Here is a 12,306-nt window from a genome sequence, read left to right as displayed (position 1 = left end):
TTTACTAAAATACAAATCACAAATTCATTCAGACACTCAGAATATTTTTGTTCAGTGTGGCTTTGCATTAACACCACTTTTTTGTGGTTAGAAAGGCAGTTGCATCCAAATATTATCTTTTTAAGTAAAAAGTTTAGATGTTGAATAAAACATTCACTCTGTTGCGTCACATCTTTTCACCGTGCAGGAATACCTTCTTTTGGCAAAGACTATATACTGACATTTTTCAGCTTCATTGCCCAGTTTAAAACCTTCATTGGAAAATGATTCAAATGTAATGATGTTACATTACTTCAGCAAAAACTTTAATGCAGTCTTTTGATGCTGATATAACAAAGTGAGTACTTTAATATAATAACTTTTATTTGGATGCTATTTTTAAATATAAAATACTGCATATGGTCAAAATGATAACTGAGTAGTAAAGTAAATGTTTGTAAAGTAAATGTAAATGTAACAACAGTAGCTACTGTATTATTTGTGAGTGTTTCTTTTCATGGAACAATAAAGATTGATTGATATATTTTTACATCCAACATCCTGACAGAGCCAAATGTTTTTAAAACATACAACTTTTATTTAACAGCTAACAGCACTTCTTTATTATATAAATAAATAAGTTAAATAAATAAATAATGCAGAGAACGACTGTTCACAAAACACACATGTAGAAATAACTCTTTTTAACATCTTAGACTCAGAACAGTGTCACACAGCACACGTGTGCGTTTCCTGCTCAGTGTGTGTGTGTGTGTGTTGGGATCACAGCCGCCGCAGCAGAGCAGACATGTGCTGTTTCACCTCTCCAGGGTCCGCCAACGAGCATGCCAAGACCACCCCCCTGATCCCAGTCCTGGTTTTACTCGAGGGGAGGATCTACAACATGTTATAAGAACTCTTAAACTCCTGATTTTAAAGATCACACACACACACACACACACACACACACACACACACACACACACACACACACACACACACACACACAGAATCAAAGGCTACCTTCACGTATATTTTGCATCTCTCCAAAAGAAATTTCCACTTCATTGCAGTCCGCTCATCATCAGTCAAACTGGTGAACTCCTCCATCTGCAACAGATCAAAAATAAATGCTGTTTACGTCACCAGCTGCTGAAACTGTCATGTGTTTAATACATTCAAAATATAACACATTTTCTATCAATCCCGACACAGCGGCTACATTAGATTACACAAGGCTGAAAAATCATCCTTATGTGAAGAAGTACTGACTGTGCAGCCGAGTGTCTTCTCTGCCACAGGGCTCCTGAGGGCGCAGGCCTGCACGGTGCCCGTGTGGTCTGTCAGGTCCACCAGCAGGTCAAAGCCTGTGGAGGCTGAAAGGGCCTGATCCCGTCCTGGACACAGCTGGTAGGAGCAGCTCTGGAGGTCCTCAGTCACCTGAAACTTACACCTGGAGCTGAGACAGGACAGAGCAATTTGCTGCAGCTCATCAAGTTTGCACTATAACAAAACATCATGCCTGGACTCTGTGAGCGTACCAGCGTGTCCTGATGACTTTTGACACAGAAGAGTCGAGGTCGAGTCTGGAGATGAAGCTGTACGTGATGCCGAAGAAAGCTTCGGGATCGACCCGGGCCTTCTGCTTCAGCTGGCTCACTGTGTACACGTCCGTGATGGACTCCACTGCACAGACACAAGCAGCAGCGCATGGTTGGAGAGTAACTGAATACAAGTAAGTTATGTATTTAAAATACAAAATATGAGTAAATGTGTTCAGTTACGAATCAGTGGCATTCTGAATACAATTGCTATCTTTAAAAATAGATTACTTGAAGAGAGTTTGTTTGATTTAGTCCAGCTGGCCATGAGTGATGTGGCGCTGCAGTTTTGAGCTGAACTTTTTTTGGACGCCCTGTTTGTATTTAGTATTTCTGCTCGTTTTGAAAGCTCAGACAAAGAATGGCTGACTGATGAAGTTAAAAATAAGGGCTGATCTTCACAACACCTCCTCGTTTCACAACAAAAACCTGAATAAAGTGTCAGCTGGCTGGAGGGAGATCACCAGGGATCTGAAACATAATGCTTAATGACCATCGCTAATAAGCTACTTCCTGTTGGCAGTGTTGTTTTTTATGTCCAGTAATTATCACGATAAAAAGTGACTTTTCTATATAAAAAGTCCAAATGTAGAATGACAGAAAGTGCTCGCCCATCTTTACAGTGGTAATGCCTCCAGTCAAGCTCACAGCTTATACGTAGCCTACATGTTTTTTTTTACAGTGAAGCATGTATTTCTTATAAACTTTTATTTTTTTTAAATGTGTGCATAGCAGCTATCACATGATAATGGCAGAGGAGATGCACAACCAGGACACTGTGGTGTGTTTTTGGCATGAAAATATAAGACTTAAGACAAATGAGCTCAGCAAGATGATTTGGAAGTTTTCCAAAAGTAATCCAAAGTATTTAGCATACGTTACTTCATTTGACGGATCTAATGGAATATGTTCCAGATGACATCATATAACATGCATTCAGTAATCTGTGGTGGAACATGTTTCCAGGGTAACCCCTCCTGACACTGTCTGTATTACATATCTGCACGTTTTCTTTGCAAAACAGGCAATGAACAGGCCGCACTTGTCACATTATTTGACTTTAAACAGGGTTCCCACACATTTTAATGGTCAAAGTTTCAAAAAAAAAAAAAAAAATTCTAACCAAACTTGCCTTATCTACATGTCCTTTTTTTGTCTTTTTTTTGGGTGACAGAGGCCTGATCGTACCTCTTGGAAACACCAAGCAGGAAGCTGTCTGTCTCTACTTTAGTGTAATGATCGGAGAGGAAATTTTAAAGAGAGACAGAAAAGTCCAAAATAGATGCTAAGGGATGAAAAACTATTTTAAAAGACTTCTCCTCATTATAATTCAAACAGTATCAGAATTATAACCTACCAGGAATATCTTCTGGCTTCTCATCTTGATCCAAAACTCCAGACTCAGACGCCTCTTTGGCGTAGCTGAACAGCAGACTGGCCTCTCTGGTGTCTGACAGCGAAACATGACAAGAAACTGACAGGACGCTACTTGCACGCTAAACCACAGCTGCTTTTTTGATTTATTGCACAATAGATGGTTATGTTTTTCTGAGTGTTTCTGTGACATCTTACCAGGATTGACAGTGATAATGGTTTTGGAGTTAACAGTTGCTGTCATGCCGTTGCGAAAGCTGTCAAAGCTAATCTTTGCGTCGGCGATGAAGAGAACTTTGAATGGAGAATAAAAAGTTAAAGCAAACACGCAGTCACATCTCACATATCCACTTCCATGTTTCTCCTCAGTGCAGTGTGTTAATGGGACGTGACAGGCAGGAATAACAGTTAAATAAAGATTCATTCTGCGGCTGAGAGCGAGCAGCAGCTGGTCACCCACCCGTCTCCTTTGGTATCATAGTTTGCACGAGCTGAATGGCTTCTCTGTCCCAGCTGTGAGTGAGACAGAGGTCAGGGAGTGGAAATCAAACACACATGGAGTTCAGCAGGTTAATCTAAAGCTTCGTGTCACCCGAGTCAATTTGCGGTGACCTATAGATGGAAAGTAATTCATCTTTCTTCCTTTTCCAGAATAATAAAGGAGCATGACGCACCAGACGAGAGGGAAGGACGAGACGGAGTCATCAAAGAGCTTCACTTCCAGCCGCTGCCCTTTGCGTCTGTCAGAAGTGGTGAACTGCTTCAGCTCTCCGATCTGTCAATGTAAACAGAATCATCTGAAGTTTCTATCACAACATCTTCCCTTCCTGTAAAAAAAACAAACCCAAATGAACAGTCTGGCCTCTGTCTGAACTCTGAACAGTGGTGGAATGTAACAAAGTACTTTTATTCAAGTACAAATTTAACACACCTGTGTACTCAAGTATTTTCTTTTCATGTCACTTTATGCTTTTACTCCACTGCATTTCAGAGGGAAATTACTTTATACTTTACTACATTGATCTGAAAGCTTTGGTTACTTTACAAATTAAGATGTTTGCATAATAACATAATATGTTCTGTATAAACAGTTTATAAAAGTACAGCCGCAAGATTAGTTGATTAATAATAACAAATAACAATAAGATGACTGACGGAAAATTAATTGCAGACTATTTTGATACACATTTAAGTCTTTTTCTATTTTTATTAGTTTTAGGGTTTTTTAAATTATTAATTAGAGTTTTTTGGGGGTGTTTTTTAAATTCTATTTTTAAAAAATAATACATTTTTTGTGAATCTTCTATTTCATTATATATTTTTTTAAACAGTTTTGGGGTGTTTTTTTCTTCTCTCTTTTTAAATAGAGTTTTTATGTGTTTTTCCCCTACGATTTAATTGTTTTTTTGTAACTTTGGGGTGTTTTTTAAATTTTTGTATAATTTTAACTTTTGCAGCTTTTGCTACTTTTTTAATCATTTTTAATTTCTGGGGTGTTTTCTGCCATGTTTGTTATAATTTGGACATTTTTGGGGGTTTTGTTTTCACTTTTAATACTTAAGGTACATTTTCCTGATTTTTTTATGTATTTACTTTTACTTCACATTTTTATCGCACGACTTGTCACAGTGTGGTATTGGTAAAAGAGTACTAAGTAAAAGAACTGAATACTTCTTCCACCACTGACTCTGAGGCACGTCTTCAGGGCCACTGTGGTGAGGAAACAATGAGCGTACCACCATGTGACCACACAGACAAAATAAACACAAGGTCATCTATTAGGCAATTTATAAGATATGAAATCAGTACATTTAGAAAAAATATTTGCTCGGCATTGTCCAAAACGTCCCGCTCCGTCAGGCTTATCAGACCTCCCACTCCGGCCTCAGTGACGGCTTCCATGACTTTTCCATGAGTGACTTTCATCGTGTTACTTTTTTTTTTTACAAATCCTTTCCTTCTTGTTCATGTTGTTTTTAAGATCAGGAAACTTTCGCAGATTATTTTCCACCACAGTTGAGCTTACTGTGGAGAAAAGCGAAGCTGAAAAACCACCGTCTAATGCAACCAGCATGTTGGAAAATACATGTTGGTTTCTCGACAAGTTTATCAATTTTCTTCTCAGTCTCTGTTTGAAACACATTTGACCTGGGAGTGAATTCTGATTGTAACTTTTCCCATAAAATAAAAAGCCAGATGTTAGCGTGTTAGTCAGTTATTTGTGCAGCGGGAAAGAGGCTATAAGTAAACATAGATGTGGCAGGTTGATGGAAATGTGAGCACACAACACATGTTAATTAAAAGACTGTAAAAGATAACGGATATATCCAAGTGCAAATACACTCTTTGTGAACTTCTCTACCATCTAATAATGACAAACTGTGACCTTAAATTGCCTCACCGATTTCACTGCTGCCAGTATATTTATCACAGACCCGTCCAGCTGCTGCCCGTTAACCACGATGTCTCCCAGAGAGTAGAAATCTCTGGAGTCCTTCACTGGCAGGTGAATGAGTGGCAGCAGCCTGTCGATGGTGTCCATGTCAGCACACAGACACACCTGAGAGTGAGCCTCCGACACCAGCAGCCTGTAGAGGCTGACACAGCAGATACAGGCCTCTGATACACTGTTGCATCACGTTTTAGACAGCGTTACACACCTCTCTACCCTTCATCGCAAGCTGAGGGTGACTCATTTTTCTGTATTAAAAGTGTTAATTACCTCGGTGTTGTGGGACAGAATCTGTCTCCTTTCTCTGGGTCTTTGTTGGTGACTAACGGATTGTCAATGATGACTGTAAGAACAATAAGAAAAAAATTTTGTGCTATTTGTTAATCACATTCAAGCACTTAAAAATAGCAGGTTTGGGAGTCAGCAAAACACTGAAAACACAACCAAAGCTTCATTTTGTACTTTTTTGATACACCTGGGAACTATATTGACTAAAAAAAAACATGAATTTCCATAAAATTTCTTCCAAAAAAAGAAAAATAAATGTATACAGATATATTTTTGCCAAATCTACAAAATCTCAAGAGTTATTAAGGCTTGGGGGACTTTGAGAGTGACTTCCTCACCACAGTCTCCTGTGTTGAAGCTGTTGGACAGCCCGATGATGTACCCATCGTGTCCCCAGGCTGTCACATTAATGAAGAAATCGGGTGAGTCCTTTATGGTGAAGCTAAAAGTGAATCTGTCCGCACCAATATCTGAAATTCACACGCACAGGGTTTGATTAGTGTTGCCGTTCAAAGATAGACCAGAATGATTATCATTTTTTGTATCCTCCAGAAGAGGGGGCTGCTGTACAAGACACTGAGGTACAGTGCAGAAACATTAAAGTAACAACTGAGGCACACTAATATGAAAAGATACTAACTTTTCCTGTCAGGAAAGCTTTTGACATCAGATTTCCCGATGACAATCCCCGCCACTTTCTGAAGGAAAAAAAACAATCATTACAAGGGCAATGACAGTGAGTAAAACATTTTTTGTAACAGTTCAACACAAACTCAGGATAAGCGTCCTGAGATACATCCTGCTCCACAACTGAAGAAAATGGCTCCTGGCTATTAGACATGAGATTTTAATTTGGCTGTAGCAGTAAAGAAAAGGATACAGAGCTGCAAACGATGGTCAAAGAAGTACTGAGACATTTGACTTGAGTAGGTGTATAAATACTCTGTTACAAGTTAAAGCTGTGCATTCAAATTTCAATAGTACAAACGTATTCACATCAAAATAAACTGAACTCATTATACAGAATTTAACCCATAAATCATATTATAGAATTGTATTATAATTAATGATGCATCAATGCATTAAAAACTATTTGCATGTTTTCACTTATGTTGCAGCTGGTAAAGATGGAGCTCATTTCAATGACTTTATTGACTGGTGGGTTCCTTAATCCATATTAATGCACCATCATTTATTTGCTGATTATATTTTGTATCAATAATTGCAACGCTTAAAATAACTAAAGCCATCAAATGAATCAAGAGCCGTAAAAGGTCCTCGAGGGGAAGACAATCAAGTATTGAAAAAGGCTTGAAAAGAGCCACCTTTTTAACAAAGTTCTTGGAATACACAGTTTCACCAGAGTTTTGTTTATCAAGTTATTGTAATTAAATTTTACCCAGAATCATAAATTGCTGCACTTTTTTTTTCTTAAATTCTGATGCTTCTGCATATTGAGGCCCGCTCTCCTCCTCCTTTCATCCTCGCCTTGATGTCCCACCTGACATAGTTTGTTTATAACTCTAAAAACCCCGGCAAAACTAGTAGGCCATTGTTGGAAACTTAACATGACTGAACTTACTGTGAACCTACAATGATCATATCTCTTATTTAAAAAGTTATACTTAAGATATTTGCCTTAGATTGAAAAAATGATCTTTGAAAAAGTTCTTGAATTTCATTTTGTATTTTCTGTATGAACCCTGATAAATGTAGTAGAGTGAAAAGTACAGTATTTGCCTTCAAGATGGAATCGTAATAAAGAAGTAGCAGAAAAAGGAAATACTCAGATAAAGATAAGAGTACCTCAAACTTGTATTTAAGTACAGCACTAATCCAGTTGGCACCAGATGTCCATATGACTTCAGGGAGACACTGGACTCTTATGTTGGACAGACATTACATTTTAGTTGTAATGACAATTAGGTTGAAGATATTTTAAATGTCTAACGTCGCTAAATTTTACCTTTTGTGGACACTGACATTATAGTGTTTTGCAGTTGTTGGGTCTTGTTCATCATAACGCACCACTACACACACACACACACACACACACACACACACACACTACTACACCACAAAACTGTCTCAAAGCAAACCAGGGCTGTACTCATTTTTAGACGGATATATTGTATATTTCTGACACTGGTTTATGGAAATTGTGTATTTCTATTTTATGATATCTGTTTTTTACTGTACTTGACTATGTACAATCAAGTTTTATGTAATTGTATGTACATTTTCCCCACTGTATACTTAAAAGCACAGCTAGGGATAAGAGTTGGAAATTAGCAGTAGCTATAAACTCTCAGCTTCATGCTTTATATGAAACAATGTTTAACTGCATCATACCTATCAAATAAATAAATTCAATTCAATTCAATTTAAAGTGAAGATAGCTATGGCATGAAACATTTGGAAGATGTTGGATTTTGGTTAGTATGATGGAGGTAAATAAAATGTTTGTTACAGTAGCTTAATTATGTCGCCTCAGAAAAGGCCAAATGCCAACCTCACTGAGAACATCACAAGTCAGCATTTGTTTAGATTTATTAAGATCCCCATAAGCTTCTGTGGTAAGCAGGAACTACTCTTCCTGACCTGGGTATTTAATTTACTAGATTACATAAATACACATCCATAACATTCATACACATTCATTACTTTGGTAGCAATAAGATAACATTAATCCTGGGTGAGTTTTTCTCTAAATCCTCGTGGTTAAATCAACTGGAAAGTCACATTTTAAAGCTTTTTCACCCCTGATGAGTTTGCAGCCCTGTGCCTAACAACACAACATAAATCTAACAAAGTATCAACCTCATCTGTCATTAGAACTTTTGGTATTAGACATTTTCCAGACACTGAATGTGGGTCACGCAACCTCACAACTGAAATTCAAGCAAATATCAAAGTCTACCAACGTTGGTGGCCAGCTGGGTAAGTAAATGTACTTAATTAAATTCCAGCACTGTCTGTAGTTTTATAAAATAATGTGAACTCACCGGATGAGAGAAGTTGGGATGAAGCTCTGAGATGGCGATGTAGGTCTGAGCAGCCATCTTGTTTCTTTATTATTATCCAGTCCAGGTTTTTGTACACTTACAGACTCTTTAAATAAAACAAATGAAACAATGAGAGTTGTGTTTTAATAATTAATTTCATCTGGTTAAATGTATTAACGCATTTCAAGTTTCCTAACATTACCTAATACTTAAAACTGTAGCTAAAACAACGATACAAAACTTTACCTGTTAGCTAAATAGTTAGCTAAAGACGGATAAGTTATCATAAACTAGCTGTTGTCAATACTCTAACTGACAACACGGCGAATAATTTTAGAGGCTATATTTTTATCAATTCATCATTGGTTAAAACAGCTTAATTTCAGCTCCACCTAAAATGTTGTTTTTTCATTTAGTTTTATTTTTACCTGTGTTTTTTCCTCACATTGTATTCCGGTTAACGAGGAAGAACTGTTGCACGCGACTGACCCGCCCTACGCTGCCGTATTCTGCCTCTGATTGGCTTAAACCGTAAAAGGCTCTGAACCAATCCAATCAACCATACCGAGTTAGTAATCAGAGGGCGGGTCATCACGCAAACTGCAGGTGCTGCTTTCAAACGCTGTCAGAAAAATCCCAATATAAAGAATTGATCTGATAAGAAAAAAAGGTCAGAATCAGGGTCAAAATATATAGCGACGAAAAACAAATAAGAATATGACCTATAAAACAGTGCTGAAAATAACAAAAAAAAAATTTGGATTTTTTTCTGTAACATAATTAAGTAAAAACTTATCAAAATTCTAAATATACTTTTAAAACACTGGGATTGACACTGGACTGGGATAATTTTCTAATAACCCTCCCCTCTTTTTAAAACTATTTCAGGTCATTATTTCCCTTCAGTAATTCTTTTTTCTAGTCACATTTTACTAATTTGTGGCAGTATGTGGGACGTTTCATTTCCACCCATGTTATCAAAAGAAATCAAATAAATTTGCTCATGGGTTCAAAGGATTAACTTAAATTATTTAAAATCCTTTTGTGTTATGACAAGATACCTATGTTCACGTAATGTTCCGGTAGAATTTAACTGATGTTGCCAGGATGATTCAGTCCTGTAAACATCTGTGTAGCTGTGCAAAAATGCATGAAATGGAACTGAACAACAAAACTGCTGTCACTGACTGTAAACTGTCAGATACACACACACACACACACACACGCTCTCATATTTTTACACCTTGTGAGCCATTTCTTTGAAAGGTATCCCTGCAGCTCTGATATCGCCTTGATAATTCGTCCACAGCATCAAGGGATTTGTAGTCAGACGATGAATTTGACAGTTTCCTGGTTTATTTTGACAGCACAAAGCTATATTTGACATGTGATTCTGTCTCATAGACCTGAGCAGGATGAAAAGATGTAACAGTAAACCCTCATTCAGCTCCGCACTGAATAATCCATCTCATCCCTGTGACTAATGTTGATTTCCAGGCAGTCAGATGTCTGTTGATGTGATTCCCGATAGCTGAGAGGAAAACATCAGCAGCCAAAAAATACAATAACGCAGATCATTTCTGAGCAGACAGCCAGCGCAATGTGTATTGTGTATTGATGCACTTTGTATAATGTTGTATAATGTGAACTGATTAAATACACTGTGAACACATGCAGAGGAATCGATCTGCTATTTGCACCAGTGGTTATTCAAATGAAACCAAATTTCAAATTCTAATTTCATTAGTTTTCTCTGACTGCAGTTTGTGAGTCCATTAATCACTGCAGCACTGTAAAGTATCATCAGATAAATCAAGTGAACCTTTAGCTTCTGCTTCAGTGATTTAACCGTAATGAATTCATGGCCTTAGTTCATCTGTCATTAATCATACTCCGTCTCAGTATTCAGGTGGTTCCTCACAGTAAACGATTTGAATTTCTTTATGATGAGCAGTCACATGAAGTGTTGTATGTTGCCTCTGGTTGCATGACTTGATTCAGGAAGTACCTGAGTGGTGCCACAGTATCTGCAGGGCTGCAGCGATGTGCTGCGATTGGTCGGCCTCTCTGCTTCAGGTCGTCTCCCTGGAGGACCTGCAGCCATCTGACCGCTGCTGCTTGGCTATTAATCCATCATCTCGCTGTGTGTGTGAGTGTGAGGGCGTGAGTGTGTGTTCTTTTCTGTATGTGTGTCAGTGGGGTTATTTGCTGTGTGTAGACGTATGATGTTCATAGCTGAACAGCATGATGAACACAGGGCTGTTCTTAGTCTCCATAAAAAATGAGGCAAATATAGAAACTGCTGTCACAGGTGATACTTTTTGTTGTTGTAATGTTAAAAAAAAGCCTTCAAGTGTACAAAAACACACCTTCGGGCTTGAAGACAGTCAAGTTGGAAGTCCTCAGCACTTAATTAAGCTGATTGTGTTCAGAAACAAGCAACATGTCCTTAACTAAGTTAAGCAGATTTCTGCTGCAGTGGGAATGTATTATTTCATTCATTTATTTGGATCCCCATTGTGTAGCAACTACTCCTCTTGGCGTCAACACAGGTAAACATTACATCATAAAATAAAATAAATTTATAATTTTATGTCCATGACGAAAAGGAATGAAAAACAAGAAAATGGGAAAAGTAGTAAAAAGCAACTGCCAACAAAAGAAAAACAAAATGATAAATTAACAACAATGAAAATAATGATGACAATAATTACAACAAGTATCCTCACTACAATTAGTCTGTAAAACATCTGATACTCAACATAAGTAGCAGTACCACTAAAAAGAGCATATGTAGTACATATACTGAGAAAATGAAGTGGACAGGTTTTCTTTAACATATGTTCAGATATTATAAAACATAATACATCATACATTAGTTTTGGTGCCACCCTAACCACCAAACTTTTCTGTGGGCAAAATGTTTTAAGACATCACCTTTGGTTCAGAGAAACGATACAGTTAATTTTATGGACAAAAAGATGAATCGAGAAAATAATGACCAGATTAATCAATAGTGAAAATAATCATTAGTTGCAGCCCTAATTAGTGGTAAACACACAACCCCAATAATTCACTCATTTATTAAATTTTATACCACTTGCAGAAGCTTCTCTGCTTTTACTTTTGAGACTTTATTTTGCTCATCTTATACTTTTTAAAGCAAAAACTCTACTTGTAGTGAAGTATTTTTACATTGTGGTATTGCTCGTAAAAGATGTGAGCACTTCCTCCACCACTGTTCATATTTAGCGACTGGATCTCCACGATGGCACCAGACAGGAGCTTTGTGGTTCAGCTGCAGACCCTGCGTAAAACACGAGAGGAGGAAGCAAAGACAGCGGCGACTGCTCAGAGGCAACACAAGAGACAAACACAGAGCCAAGTCCTTTCAGAGACGCAGGGATGTGACAGCTGCAGATTCCCTCTTTCTAGTCTCCTGTGTGCTCGTGCTTTAACCCTCTGAAACCTGGATCAACATCACTTTTCTTGTATTGCATTCAGATGCCTTCACAAGAATTTTAACCTTCAAAATCTGAGCAAATTGGTTTGATTTCATTTAAAAACATGGGGAAAAAGGCAAGAGCTTACTTGGCAAGAACTGTTT

At 37.6% G+C, this 12,306-nt stretch overlaps 1 protein-coding gene across 4 annotated transcripts; it reads right to left on the bottom strand.

The window, feature by feature from the left end:
- Window positions 1–493: 493 nt before the first annotated feature.
- meiob (meiosis specific with OB-fold) lies at window positions 494–9,250 on the bottom strand. Of its 4 annotated transcripts, none has more exons than XM_088069971.1 (14): window positions 8,946–9,103; window positions 8,700–8,805; window positions 6,335–6,392; window positions 6,033–6,164; window positions 5,677–5,749; window positions 5,356–5,551; window positions 3,629–3,729; window positions 3,415–3,467; window positions 3,153–3,248; window positions 2,938–3,030; window positions 1,521–1,704; window positions 1,252–1,438; window positions 1,003–1,089; window positions 494–876 (listed from the first exon to the last, which is right to left on the bottom strand). In XM_088069971.1, exons 2-14 carry the CDS (start codon window positions 8,754–8,756, stop codon window positions 763–765), a joined length of 1,431 nt encoding a protein of 476 aa, XP_087926097.1. In that variant the 5' UTR covers window positions 8,757–8,805; window positions 8,946–9,103; the 3' UTR covers window positions 494–762. The 4 variants fall into 4 exon arrangements, with proteins under 4 accessions (XP_087926097.1, XP_087926095.1, XP_087926096.1 ...); XM_088069969.1 differs by lacking the exon at window positions 8,946–9,103 and adding an exon at window positions 9,128–9,250 and having other exon boundaries at window positions 495–876; XM_088069970.1 differs by lacking the exon at window positions 8,946–9,103 and adding an exon at window positions 9,145–9,189 and having other exon boundaries at window positions 495–876.
- Window positions 9,251–12,306: the final 3,056 nt, after the last annotated feature.

This window comes from Plectropomus leopardus, chromosome 19 (assembly GCF_026936395.1).
Source record: "Plectropomus leopardus strain MGB_pleo_1.0 chromosome 19, ASM2693639v1, whole genome shotgun sequence".
NCBI classification, from domain to species: Eukaryota; Metazoa; Chordata; class Actinopteri; order Perciformes; family Serranidae; genus Plectropomus; species Plectropomus leopardus.
This window is presented reverse-complemented; position numbering and strand designations above follow the sequence as displayed.

Coding starts and splice junctions, on each gene's coding strand:
- meiob (XM_088069969.1), bottom strand. CDS start 8,756: ATGGCTGCTCAGACCTACATCGCCATCTCAGAGCTTCATCCCAACTTC. Junction 6,393..8,699: donor ATCCCAACTTCTCTCATCCG/GTGAGTTCACAT, acceptor TTTTTCCTTCAG/AAAGTGGCGGGGATTGTCAT. Junction 1,439..1,520: donor AAAGTCATCAGGACACGCTG/GTACGCTCACAG, acceptor GTCCTGTCTCAG/CTCCAGGTGTAAGTTTCAGG.